Below are 14398 nucleotides of genomic sequence, written 5' to 3' on the forward strand. Positions count from 1 at the left end.
GTGCTGTCCTGGGGTCATGTGATCCACTTTTACGACCTTCAGAGAAACAAACTTATCGGGGAAGCCAGATTCACTTCACTTACTCTCTTAACCATTGCAGTGATTCACTTAATGACTGTGGCATGAAAGGTAAAATGGGGCCAGTTGTCTCGCTTAGCAACAGAAATGTTGGGCTCAATTGTGGTCGTATGTCAAGGAACTATCTGTGTCATGGTAATGATGATTTAATAGCTGACCAGCTGCTGTAAGGCTGTAAACCGAGATGATGACATGAGGATGAGTCGATTACCTCCCTTAGAGCGATCGGATCTCACAGGTTAGGTCTCATCCAGATTCCATCCGCCAGCCAATGTCGGCTGGTGACTCCCCGGGGGAGAGCCTTCTCTGTTGCAGCTCCAGCCCTCTGGAATGACCTCCCCGTGGAGATCCGGACCCTTACTACCCTCCCGGCCTTCCGCAAAGCCACCAAGTCCTGGCTGCTCCAGCAGGCCGGGGGGCTTGTGAAACATCCAGCCCCACGGAAACTGTGAAAACTGTGTTGTCTTTGTCTATTTATCCCCCTTTCCCTTGTCTATTGTGAGCCGCCCGGAGTCCTTCGGGAGTGGACGGCATACAAGACAGACAAATAAATAAATAAATAAATAAATAAATAAATAAATAAATAAATAAATAAATAAATAAATAAATAAATAATAAATAAATAAATAAATGAATGAGTCGGCAGGGTTACTGCCACTTTAAGAAGCTGTGTATATAAGGGAGGCCATGTGAGGGCGTGGCTCTCTCCTCTTGTATCTCTCTCCTTGTGTTCTATCTATATTGCAGTTCTCCGTGTAGAGTTGAAGCTTGATTGCTTGTCTGACACATTTATGTGTGTATATAGAAGTCTTGTATATAAACCACTATTGAAAGACAAAACCTCGGTGTCCCGTATTTTGCTCCTGGGTTGTCTCAAAATAGTAGTCCTGCTGTGCGCACTTTGACAATCTATTTATTTCAATCTACGAAATAAATAACACCTAAATATGTTATTCTTTCAGCTTTGTTTCTGTTTTCGGTGCCCCCAATTGCTTTGCCTGGACTAAAAAAGGAAAATATTTTACCTTCATAGACTGCAAAGAAGCCTTTGCCAACCCAGTTGCTGCTGCTGCGGAATTCGATCCAAAGGCGGCTGTCGGTGGAAAGAATCGAGTCTGGGAGTTTATTTCCACAGAATCTACCTAGAGAAGAAACATACACACACATCACTAATGTGGCTTTATTATTACAATTTATTATTTCATGGCAAAGCATGGATTGAAGAATGGAACCTATTTGTATTCTGATCAGCTGTCTAACCTCTTCTTCCTCCCCTGATAATGTTTCCTACAAGCAGAATCTTGGAAGCAGGATCATCTCCCCAAAATAGAATAGAATAAGAGAGTTGGAAGGGACCTTGGAGATCTTCTAGTCCAACCCCCTGCTTAGCCAAGAAACCCTACCCCACTTCAGACAAATGCTTATCTAACATCTTAAAAACTTCCAGTTTTGGAGCATTCACAATTTCTGGAGGTAAGTTGTTCCACTGATTAATTGTTCTAACTGTCAGGACATTTCTCCTTAGTTCTAGGTTGTTTCTTTCCTCAATTAGTTTCCACACATTGCTTCTTGTCCTGCCTTCAGGTGCTTTGGAGAATAGTTTCCCTCTTCTTTGTGACAACCCCTGAGATATTGGAACACTGCTATCATATCTCCCCTAGTCCTTCTTTTCATTAAACTAGACATACCCAGTTCCTGCAACCGTTCTTCATATGTTTTAGCCTCCAGTCCCTTAATCATCTTTGTTTGTAAATTTAAAGGATATTTGCAAACCTGTTTGAATATTAGTATCTCGGGTGGTAGTTAGCCTTCTGGTTTGAGCACCGAGCTTGGCATTTGGTTGTAAATGTGTTGTCACCATTCAAGGAGGCGTCGTCAGCGCATTTTAATTCAAAGCACACTGATGACATCTCCTTGAATGATGACGAAGTGTTTGCAACCAAATTACCAGGCTTGGAGCTCAAACCAAGAGCCTAAATATTTGCCAACTTTATGTGCTTTAATTTGTAAAGACAAAACAAAACCGCCAGAATGTCCCAAAGATGCTTTTTTTCAAGAGGCAACTGGACTTTCTTGTTTTTCTTTGAAGATGCCAAAGAAGCTTCTTGGAGGTTTTTCTTCAAAGAAAAACCAGAAAGTCCAATTGCCTTTTGAAAAAAGCACCTTTGGGACAACCATGACCTGGATGTCTGAGGATCTCCATGGACACGACTCCAGAATGATGTTGACGATGTTGCCCATAAGGACTTGGACAAATTAAAAAATGAAGACAGGAAAAAGCAACTGTCTTGATGAAGCATCATGAAAAGATGGTTTGGTTGTCCAAACTATACTGTCAGGTGTGCCTCCATCAATAACCAAGAAAGAAAATTCTCAACTCCATTGTTCATGGAATTAAAATACTTTTACTGGTTATGAAAAGATAGCAGCGAAAGTAAAGCAAGATCTGAGCCAGAAAGGCGCGAACAAGTACATATCAAATGATAACCCAGCCCCCTCCCTCCAATGACCCCACCCCAGTGTCCAATCTGCAATTCCCTTAGGTGTCATGTGGATTGCATCTCCAAAAGGCATCATCAGTTTGGTATGCAGGATGGTTGGCCTTGTCCAGGACCAAACACCGGCCACCAGCATGCGCAGAAGATGGTGAGAAGAAAACTCCCTTTTCCATATCACCTCCTGTACCATTTATTCCCATCCCAAATACCATGCCCCCACCCTCCCCATTTCTATGGCAGCCAATAACAAGTAAGCGTAGCAGAGGCTGACATCTACCAATTGATAATGCAAGTATGATACAATTTAGAACAGTGGTCTCCAACCATTTTGGCTTGGCGGACAGGAGGAGGTGGTGGCGGTGAGGGCATAGTTTCGTGCGTGCATGAGCCACTTTCACACGTGCAGCTTTGTGCATGCATGTGTGTGCTCAGCCCTTTCTCAGCCCAGTTCCAAATAGGCTGTGGCCCAGCACTGGGTCATAGATCAGGAGTTGGGGACCCCTAGTTTAGAGCAACAGTTAAGGCTCAGCAAAAAAAAAACAACGCAACCAAGTTAAAGGGACAAATCTAGATTAAATGCAGTTTTCAGATCAAGAGGGAATTGCATTTGAATGAGGCACTGAATCCTTCTTAGCTCATTTAGTATATGAGTCATTCAATCTTATCTTATTTAGGTTATCTCAGTCCAGATGACTGTAAAGGAAGCCGTCTTAACGGTCAAAAGTGGAAATAATGAGTATTTAGGGAATGATCCAGTACAGAGATGGGTAAACATCTTGGAGTAGATTTACCTACTTTTATTTATCTATTTATTTTGTCTTTTAATGACTCCACAATCCCTTGCGGGGTGGAGTTGGGGGCAACTGAATGGAGCAGAGTGTTTACTGGCCGGATGCCCTTCCTGTCACAGTTGATATTTACTCAATGTTCCCAAAGAGAGAAATATCTGCTGCTACCTAGGATTGAACTCCCACCCTCTTGATTGTGAGGCAAGAGCGCCACCTCGAGGCGACTGCACCACATTGACCTAAATTTATTACTACAGTATATTTCAACAAATGAGGAAATACTTAATGCCTCAAATCCCTCCTGCTCCCCAAAACTTTTGTAAGCCGTGAAATAAACAAAACAAAACAAAACAAAACACACACACACATACATCACAACTGGGTTCTGCAAAGTGGAAGGAAGTCAATCAATGAGCATGGGAAATGTTTCGATTGTTAAATATGTTCCTCAATGAGATATGGCCACATGCATGACCACCAATGTTCTCACTGATTACCTCGCAGGGGAGCTTTCCTCCAGAATCCATCTCTCACCTCCACGTAGTCATACCAACATAGCCGGCTGCGGTATAGATCCAGGGACGTAAAATTCAGAATTATCTGGAAAGTAAGCAGAGGTCACACCACCCTGAGTAGATCCTAAACATTACTTTGTCATTCGTATTTTCTATTTCTTTCCTGAGTTACCATTTTGAGGGACGTGTCACCTTCTGTCAAGTGCCAGAGAAATCACGAGATCCAGATAGTTCAAATGGGTACAAAGATTTATCGCAAGCTTAAGCCATCTACAAGAATCTGAACTACTAACAGCCAGAGCAATTTGGCGGCAGATAAGGAATTCAAGGGGGAACAGACTCCAATTTCTTGTGGATGTAAAGGGAACCTAACTAATGATACATTTGACGCCTTCTTCGGGCTCAGCCTGGTTCATCTCGTACACCTTTAACAATCTGCTTTCTAAAGTCCGAAATAGTATTCCTCTTCTATGCCAAAATGTAGTAAGTACAAACAGTCCTTTAACTTACAACCGTAATGGAGTCTTCCCATCACAGATCTAAGTCATGATGACACACTTAACAACTGTGTTACTAACTGAACAATTGCAGCAATTCACTTAAAAACTGTGGCCAGAAGAATTGTAAAATGGGGCAAGATTCTCGCTTAGCAACAGAGATGTTGGGCTCAATTGTGGTCGTTGAGTCAAGGACTACCCTTATGTTATTTTGTTATGTGTGGAAAACAAGTTGACTGGAGACATTCCTGAGCCAGACAGTTAAACTGTGCCAAACTAGCAGTTAATTTAGAGTCCATAATCTAAAAAATGGTCCCAAATCTCTAGGCTTGATTTAGAATTTGAATCAGACATGAAGATTTGGATGCTTTTCCAGGAAGAATATTCTTTCTCAAGCCAGAGAAAACAGAGATAATCCCATTGAATTACATTACAGCATCGCATGGGATAGTAAATATGGCAAAAGAGTCTACGCAGAGAAAATGTTAGTTACTATCTGCTATCTTCATAAAGTACACAATATATTATTTCTTCCCCTTATTTGAAGTTTGAAAGGATGATGTACACATCTTTGCAATGATGTGGAGGAGAAAAACAACCCTACGAAATACCTAATGTAGATTTGAACCCTTCTTCCAATGGCAAACGGCTTCCCAATATTACAATAGGTTTATATTCCAGGATGATGAACTGCCTCCAGCTGTTTCTCTGCTTTTTTCTGTGTTCTCAAAATAAGATGAGGAAATGTGATACCAGAAGCAATATTAAAAATGGATTAAGAGAGGAAGGGACTGGGATTAAGGGAGCCTGATGTCCTCCATATGTTTTGGACAACTCCCATCATTCCTCGCTGTTTGCCATCCTGACTGGGGCTTATGGGAATTGAAGTGCAAAACATCTGCAGTACATTAGAATAATGTTATCTGCAGCAGCTTTTTTTGGGGGGGGGGGTAAGAGGAGAGTAGACGTCTGAATTGACAGACCCAGTTTAAACTGTGGTTAGGTGATCTTAGGTTATGTTGGTTCATCTTTTAGATGGCTTAACTTCGATGAATGAGGCTCTCATCCCACAACTAAACTTTAATGTGTTTTTTCAAAGTGCTTCGTAACCATACTTTTGTTACTAGCTCACCTATGATTTCTTTTTTCTTTAATTAAAGTTTTTTTATTAGATAAACATTAAAAACGTTGGACATAGTGCGACATTTCCGACATAAACATTTCCATATAATGATTAGATCTTACAACAATTACATTTTATATCCATAGGTGTATGTAGTCAGTCACATTACCTGTCTGTTGATTCTTTCTTTTGTATAATTACTAATCATACAAATACATACCCAATTCCTACATATCACACATTCTTAATACCATATTTTCCGATTCTTAACTTTTCTGTGTTTTTCTGTCCCGGCCTTTTCCCCTCATTTCTAAACATTGGTTAGAAATAAGGAGACTCCCTCTGAACAAGAAATAATAAATAAGATACTGATGTGCACAGAGATGGACAGACCGATTCTAGAGCTCAAAGACAAGGGTGGGGCAGAATATCATGAAATCTGGAACAAATGGTACCAATGGTTAGAAACCTCTGATTTCTTACTGCTATTTTTTTCTTACTAGAAAAATAATCTATTAGGGAGGAAAACGTAGAATAAGTTACATAATTTAGCTTTTACAGGTAAGTCTCAATGTACAACCATTCTTTTAGTGATTGTTCGAAATCACAATGCTACTGAAAAAAGTGACTGATAACCATTTTTCACACTTATGACCTCTGTAGCATCATGTGATCAAAATTCAAATGCTTGGCAACTGACTTGAACTTATGATGGTTGCAGTGTCCCAGGGTCATGTGATCTCCTTTTGCGATCTTCTGACAAGCAAAGTTAATGGGGAAGCCAGATTCAATTAACAACCGTGTTATTAACAACTGCAGTGACTCACTTAACAACTCTGGAGAGAAATGGGGCAAAACTCACTTAACAACTGTGTCACTTAGCGACAGAAATGTGGAAATGAATTGGGGGTCATAAGAAAAATACTACCTGTATGGCTTGGCATAATCTGGTTGGATGCATTCACAGCGTCCACTGAAGGCAATAATTCCCAAGAGAAAACATTATTGGCAAAGAAGAATAAAAGAGCCAGCATTTTGTAAGATGGTTCGGATGATTCCATTAAAAAAGGGGGAGGGGGAACTAAACCAGCATTTACCTTTTCCCCTGGAGTGACTGATATTCTCCAGATACAGTGCTTGTGTGAAGAATATCCATTGGGGAAGTCAGGTGAGGAGAAATTCCCTTGACTGTCTTGCAGTGTTTCTCCACAAGCTGCAGGAGAAGAAAAAAAAGAAACACAAACATAAATATACATAAATAAAAAGAGTAAGAAAAACAGGACACTGCCTGAATTTAGGATGCTGTCAACCGCCGGCCCCTCCTGCAGCCAAATCAGAGGAGGAGAGGGGGGCGTGGGAGGCAAGGTCAGCATCAAGGCAACCCGAGAGCTCCGAGCGGGGAGAGGGAATGGAGAGAGAGAGGGAGAGAGAGAGAGAGAGAGAGAGAGAGAACGAGAGAGAGAGAGAACGAGAGAGAACGAAAGAACTTATTATTAAAGTTTTTTTAAAATATAAACATTCCATCCTTCCTTAAACAGTGTGTTGTCTGAATACAAATACCTCTGTGCAAGAACCATCAAAATTTACAACATCATTCCCATTGATACTAATTCTCTAATTTAAGAATCTGAACATAGTAAACCTGTTCATTTTTCCCTCTTAACATATCTTCTGGTAAAAATGTGCTAACTGTTGTGGCCCGCCAGCAGCCAGCAGAACTGGCAGCAGATTTGGACAGCGCGGAGGTTGGGGAAGAACATGGGCCAGTCCCGGAGCCTGGGAAGGCTCGGATGAGGGCTCTGCATCAGAGGCAGAGAGGGAACCAAGGCCATCTGGTAGTTATTTGCTGCCTCCGGAATCTGACATCAGCGAGGCGGAAGAACAATGGGAGCCTGTTCCCAGTGTGCGCATGCACAGAGCTGCCAGAAGGAAAGAACAATTAAGAAAACAGGGTTGACTCGGGAGTAAGGCTTGGAGATGATTGACTCCTCCCATAAGACATAAAAGAGGAGCGACCTTTTGCAGGAAGCAATTAGTTCATCTGGTAGGTTCAAACTTTGGAAAGTTCTGTGCTAAGTTTGGCCTTACTCTGCATTTGGCAATTAGGTCTCTGGCAGCATTCCCAGGGAGATAATGGGGGTGTTTTTCAACATTCCCCTGAAAGACTATGGCAACTCGAGCAGACATCTGTCGGAATCTTCACATACTGTTTGTTGAGCCTTGTGGACTGTTAATGACTGATAATTTACAGCCGTATAAATAAAAGAACGTTTTTGGGACTAATATTGTGATTTATTCTGTCTCAGAAAGCCTAGGTCAGAACACTAATAACATTAAATATAATAATACTTATCATCATAATACTAACAATTATCATATTATTTATATCTCTATCTTAACATATTTTCTGCTCTTCCTTAATCTCCTTTTATTTCCAACTTTCTTTTCTGTTCTCTAACCATTGATAAAATAATTCCCATATTAAATAATATTCAGTTTGTTCTTTCTCTTTAACTGCTAGCATTAATCAGTTCATTTCTGCACATTCTAATAGTTTCCTAATAAACGAATTATGGCCAGCTCTCCTGTCCCTCCTGTCCTCTAATTTCTGAGATTTGCCCAGGCATAGGTGACTTTAATTTCCATCCTATCTTTGCCATTGTGCACTGAAAAAGAAGAGCACGTATTTTCACAACACTGGTTCCTACATCATCCTATTTCAGGTACCTGCATAGAGGAGGGATTACAGAATCACCCTATTCTTCTTCCAACGAACTGCATCCGCTACTTAGTATTTCTTATCTCTTGTTTGGCTCCTGAAATTGGCTCCCATTTGAGATAAGCCCCCTCCCTTAATCCGCCCCCAAAGTATCCACAGCTTGTTCTGCAGCTGTAAAAGTAACTATGGAAACCAAGCGGATGCCATGTTGCCACAGTGACAGAAGTTGGGACTTGAACATGGTCAATGCCAATCTTACAAGACTTTTCATGTTCTCTTCTGTTGCTGCGTTCTTCCTTTTACAGCAAAGCACCAGGGGGTCCAGATTCTTCTGAGAAATAGACCCTCTTTCTCCCCTCTTTTTTTGCAGACATGCTAGACATGTCCTACCCTGATTTTTAAGGGTGCTACATAGCATAAATGCCATGGTCCGTGATGGCGCCAATCAAAACTCCCTGTCAGGCCTGCAGTCATATTCCTTTTAGGATCTTTGGCCTGCCACATTAATATTCTTTTCTACTATGCTTTTCATTAGTGGGGAATTGGGAGGGGGAATAGTAAGGAATAGAATGTGTTGTTGAAAAAATAAAATTCCTTTCTAGAAACCAAGGTCATCTTTTGTTCTCTACACCTCTGAGCCCGACCGGAACTGGATGGGTGGAACTGTCAGCGTGGCAGTGGAAGATTGGACCATGTGATGGACTTGTGGATGTGGGGGCAAGATCATGAACTTTCAACTGGGTGGGAAAATCGGGAAGCTTTCAGATTCGGGTTTCCATAGATGTGCCAACATGTCTCTCTTAATAAATTGGAACTTTGAGGAAAGTTCTGCCTTGGACTCTGATTTAATTTTGGAGTCAATTCCTTGAATGTTAATGTGCTTTAATTCTAATGAATTTTAATGTGGAGAAAAGCAAAGCTTTGCATTTGGGCAGGAAAAACCAAAGGTAAGTACAGTTTAGGCGAGACCTGGCTCAAAAACAGTAACTGTCAGGGTTCCAAATAACACCCCCAAACGAAAGAAGACTCCAAAGCTTGAGGTTCCTCAAAGTTCCATTTTATTAGAGATGCCATATTGGCACATCTGGGAAACGCCGAATCTGAAAGCTTCCAGGTTTTCCCTATCCAAAGGAAAGTCAAAGTCCTGCCCACATGTCCATCACATGGTCCAATCGGGCACCAACCCAACTGGAGATGCCTCCCAGTCACGCCATTCCATGTGCAGGGCAAGATGTCCTTGACTCTCTGAGAAAGGAATGTTATTTAGACTATATATCTCCCACACTCCATATAATCCCCACTCCCATTTTCCCACAGGAGAAAATGTGGCAGGCCTGAAGGCCCAATGTAAAAGATGACTTCTGTGAGAGGGACCTTGGAGTTTTAGTGGATGATCACTTGAATATGAGCCAATAGTGTGCAGCAGCAGCCAAAAAAGCTACCGCATTTTCTGGCATATAAGATGACTTTTTAACCCCAAAAAATTATTTCAAAAATCGGGGGTCATATTATACGCCGGGTATAAGAGAGGCCATACCAAAAAACCAAAACAAAAGAAAAAGCAACACCACCACCAGCGCAGGCGCCGACCTTTCAATCGATAACCTCAGCACTCCTCACCTGGGCACATGGATGGATGAGTGCTGGGATGGCTTAGTAAGGTCTGGCGGGAGGTGTGGAGGAGGAAGGCGCTGAGCTCAAACTACAAAAGCCCGGCAGCGCGGAGGCCTTAAACTGGCTTGCAGGCACCTGAAAATAGGGGGTCGTCTTATATGCCCAGTCGCCTTATACGGCGGAATATACGATAATACAATCCTGGGTTAAATAAACAGAGGCATAGAATCAAGATCACCATAGAATCAAGATCACATGAAGTATTAGTGCCAATTTACAAAACACTAGTAAGACCACGCCTGGAATACCGCAAGCAATTTTGGTCACAATACTACAAAAAAGATGTTGAGACCTTGGAAAAAGTTCAGAGAAGAGCAACTAAGATGATCAAAGGCCTGGAGACTAAAACATATGAACGGCTGCAGGTTTTGGGTCTGGCTAGTCTAAAGAAAAGAAGAATTAGAGATGACATGATAGCAATATTCCAATATTTGAAAGGCTGCCACAAAGAAGAGGGGATCAGCTTATTCTTCAAAGCACCAGAGGGCAGGACAAGAAACAAAAGATGGAAATTAATCAAGGAAGGAAGCAACCTGGAATTAAGGAGACACTTCCTAACAGTGAGGACAATTAACCAGTGGAACAGCTTGCCACCAGAAACTGTGACGCTCCATCACTTGAGGTTTTTAAGAAGAGACTAGACAGTCACTCATTTGAAATGGTATAAGTTCTCCTGCTTGAGCAGGGGGTAGACTAGAAGACCTCCAAGGTCCCTTCCAGCCTTATTCTATTCTAATTCCTTTCACCTCCTATCATCTCATTATTAGGTTCAAAATGTTATCAGTTTATCCAAGTATAAAATAGAAAAATATAAAGAAAAAATGAAAATAAAGATAAAATGGAGGGTGGAGGAAAAAGGGAAGAAAAAGGCATTAAATTCCAACTTCTTTTGATCGAGTAGAATAAGGTAATCACATGAAACTGCCTTTTCTAGACTGATTTATGATTTCCATTGAATTACTGTTACATGGAATTTTAAATGCTGGTTGCTTAGGAAAACATGTTTCACATTATATCTTGATCTATGACTGATCTTTGGACAAGATATTTTTTTAATTGCCTTTGTAAGTGTAATATGCCCAGGCCACTAGAGAATATCTGGGAATTCAGGAGAAATTTATGTTAATTCTCACAAATGAGCTTGTTTCTAAGAGAAACAAGTATTTGACTCATGCCTCTGACCACATTTCCATGACAAATGGCATATGGGCATGGATATACATTCTTGGACTTTAAACTAAGATGTGGAAGTTTAAAACAATGGACTATGAGTTATTCATATCTCACTCTGACATGTTAAAACCAACCACATTTTCTGAATCAAGGCCAATCAAGGTCAGCAAAGATTCCCAAACGTCAAATGGTCATTTATGTTAGCTAAAACAGGGGTCTCCAACCTTGGCAACTGTAAGCCTGGAGAACTTCAACTCCCAGAATTCCCCAGCTGGGGGAATTCAGTTGCCAAGGTCAGAGACCCCTGGGCTAGAGCATAACAGCAAAAAAGTGATAGATTTTGTAATCAATAAAGCTTAACATCTCCATTTCATAGCTACAGAGCTGGCTCCATGCATCTCAAAGAACAAATGATTATTTTAATTTGTAAAAAGAAAAGGAATCTCTTTCCAAGCCTCTGCATTAAAATGACTTTTTAGATCCGCATCCAAATAACACTGAATTATATCGGACAAAAGCTGGATAAAATGTCTGGCCATTCTTATGATAGACCAAAGAAACCATATTATTTCAAAACCCTTCTTTGTTTAAATATATGGCCATGATTAGGGATGCAGTGGCTCTGTGGCTAAGACGCTGAGCTTGTCGGTCAGAGAGGTCAGCAGTTCAGCGGTTCGAATCCCTGGTGCAGTAATGGGAGTGAGCTCCCGTTACTTTGTCCCAGCTTTTGCCAACCTAGCAGTTCGAAAGCAGGTAAAAAGGCAAGTAGAAAAATAGGAACCACCTTTAGTGGGAAGGTAACAGCCTTCCGTGCACCTTTGGTGTTTAGTCATGCTGGCCACATGATCACAGACAGGCAGAGGTGGGGCCAAGGCTGTCTGGCAGTTCTCAGCTGCCTTCAGAGCTAGACAGCAGTGAGGCAGAGGAACAGCTAGAGCCTGTTCCCAGTGTGCGCATGCACAGAGCTGCCAGAAGTAAAGAACAACTCAGAAATCAGGATAGACTTGGGAGTAAAGTCACAGAGGAGTGAAAGGAGCATGGGCTTTTGCAGGAAACAATTCATTTGTTCGGTGATTCATTTCAGAAGTGTGAAGATCTGTCCGTGAATCTCAGAGACTCTGTGCCCAGTCTTTTCTTGCATAGCACCTCATTTGGAAAATATTTATATGGCAGCTTTCCAAGCTAGATAAGGTCTGTGGTCATAAATATTCCTTTGAAAGGCCTTTGCTGAATGGAAATGAGATGAATTCACATTCATTGAATAAAAGGGGTTTTGTCGGGACCAGGACTCTGCCTCGTGCTTTTTGGGGAAGCCTAGGTCAGAACAGTGTCAATGCTTTAATAGCCCCAACTCTCCTTCTTTCACCTGCAGTTCTGTTTCTCCCTAATAATTTCCCTGCACAGGTCCCATCTCCTTCCCTATGTTTCTTCCCTCTTCTTGGTACTAGCTCAATCACCCATGCAAAGAATTTCCTGCAGGAAACGCTGCATTCCTTACTAGCAAAACAACTCCTTTCTGTTTGTAAACGTCAATCCTCTCCACGGAAACAGACACCCAGCAGGGGATGGGATGGATGCTGGAAAACTCCAAGCCAGATCAGGTCTTGGGAATCAGGCAGGAAGCAAGAGTTTCACACACCCCTCTGCCTTTGGCTCCCGATTCCTTGCCTTCTGTTCTGACATCTGTTCGGTTTCCAGAGCCAAAACTGGCGTGGATTGGACAGTCTCCAAAGACTGGGTGACGGTCGGAGACATCCATTCCGCTCCAAAGCCCTGCATTATGTCATGCTTGTATCCATTTGAAAAGGGAGAGGTAAGATTGGAGCCTGGAGTGAAACCTTTGGGGGATTGTAAGATACAGCAGAAGGATGGAAACATTCTGGGTTTAACTAGTGACACATAGGCTGACATCAACAATCTAAAGGAAACAAACCTTCTACCATGGTAACTCTCCAAAGAGCAGATAGGACACTGTGGTGTTGAAGTCAATGGCTTAGTCCGGGGGTCAGCAACCTGCGGCTCTGGAGCCACATGTGGCTCTTTCATCCCTTGGCTGCAGCTCACTGTCACCAGTCAATGCCACTGTTGATAGGGCTTTCAGTTAGGACAGGTAGAGGAAAAAGGATGCCGCGCTAGGAGGAGACTCTATGATGGGGAAACTGGACTTCTGGTCAGCTCCAGAATTCAATGGGGGGGGGCTTCCATTTAGGACTTTGTGGCTCTTGAGTAAGGTTGCCAATTCCTGGTTTAGTCTAAAGAAGAGAGGGCTGTGGGGAGACATGAAGGCAGACTTCTAAGGACTCTTACCAGTGGGCACGATGACTCAATGGTTAAAGATACTGAGCTTTTGTCTGCTAGAACACAGACAGCTCTGGTTCAAGACCCAAGCACCACCTAATGGGATGAGCTCCCACTTCCGTTCCTGCTGCAGCTCCTTCCCACCTAGCTGTTCGAATGCATGCAAATGCAAGTATTTTTTGATTTTTGATTTTGATTTTATTGAGTATTTATATGCCGCCCTTTTCCCTGAGGGGACTCAGGGCGGCTCACAACAATCAGGGAAAGGGAGTGCAAAACAAGACTTAAAAAGAAAAAGAATCGTGAATAAAAGAAAGTAGATAAAAAGTACCACTTTGGTGGAAAGGTTACAGTGTTCCATGCACCTCAGCATATAGTCATGCTTGCGACATGACTGCGGACGCATCTTCGGATTACGCTGGCTCCGTTGGCTAAGAAACAGAGATGAGCACCACTTCCTAGAGCAGGGATGTCAAACCTGATTTCATTGAGGACCACATCAGGGTTGTGTTTGATGTCGGAGGGCTGGAGGGCTGGAGGGAGGCGTGGCCATGATGGACATGGCCAGCTAAACGTCACTTATATTGGGGGCACCTGTGATGGCCAAGTGATAAGGCAGGACTTCCCTGAGACCCTCCTCACTCTCATTATACTCTCCTTCCTTCCTTCCTTCCCTCCCTCCTTCCTTCCTTCCCTCCTTCCTTCCTTTCTTCTTCCCTCTTCATTCTCCTTTCTTCTTCCTTCATATCTTATTTTTCTTTGTCTTTCCTCTTTCCCTTTCTCCTTTTCTGTCCCTTTTTGCATACTCAAAGGCAAAAGGGGAAACATTTTATTTTTAGTTTGTTTTGTTAACCCTTTTGCTAGCCCTGAGCAACCCACTGAGCTCCATTTTCACTGGCAGAGGCATCGGAGTGTCCTTTGCTGTTTCCAAGCCGGATCTAAGCACCCCGCGGTCCAGATCCGGCCTGCGGGCTTTGTATCTGACACCCCTGCCCAAGAGTCAGACACAACTGGGCAGAGGAAACTTTTACCTTT

General features: G+C 42.4%; 1 protein-coding gene across 1 annotated transcript in view; it reads right to left on the reverse strand.

Annotated features, from left to right (window-relative positions):
• BMP1 (bone morphogenetic protein 1) overlaps nucleotides 1-14398 on the reverse strand; it is a 194841-nt gene that overhangs the window by 33740 nt on the left and 146703 nt on the right. Inside the window, exons 8-10 of the mRNA XM_087706149.1 lie at nucleotides 6597-6712; nucleotides 3862-3964; nucleotides 1104-1220 (exon numbers count right to left, since the gene is read on the reverse strand). Of these exons, the coding sequence (XP_087562275.1) occupies nucleotides 1104-1220; nucleotides 3862-3964; nucleotides 6597-6712 (336 nt within the window). The remainder of the gene's footprint in view (nucleotides 1-1103; nucleotides 1221-3861; nucleotides 3965-6596; nucleotides 6713-14398) is intronic.

The sequence above is a fragment of the Thamnophis sirtalis genome, unplaced genomic scaffold (genome assembly GCF_051295495.1).
Source record: "Thamnophis sirtalis isolate CommonGarterSnake01/CBP01778 unplaced genomic scaffold, rThaSir2_p1.2 scaffold_2, whole genome shotgun sequence".
Classification (NCBI taxonomy): Eukaryota; Metazoa; Chordata; class Lepidosauria; order Squamata; family Natricidae; genus Thamnophis; species Thamnophis sirtalis.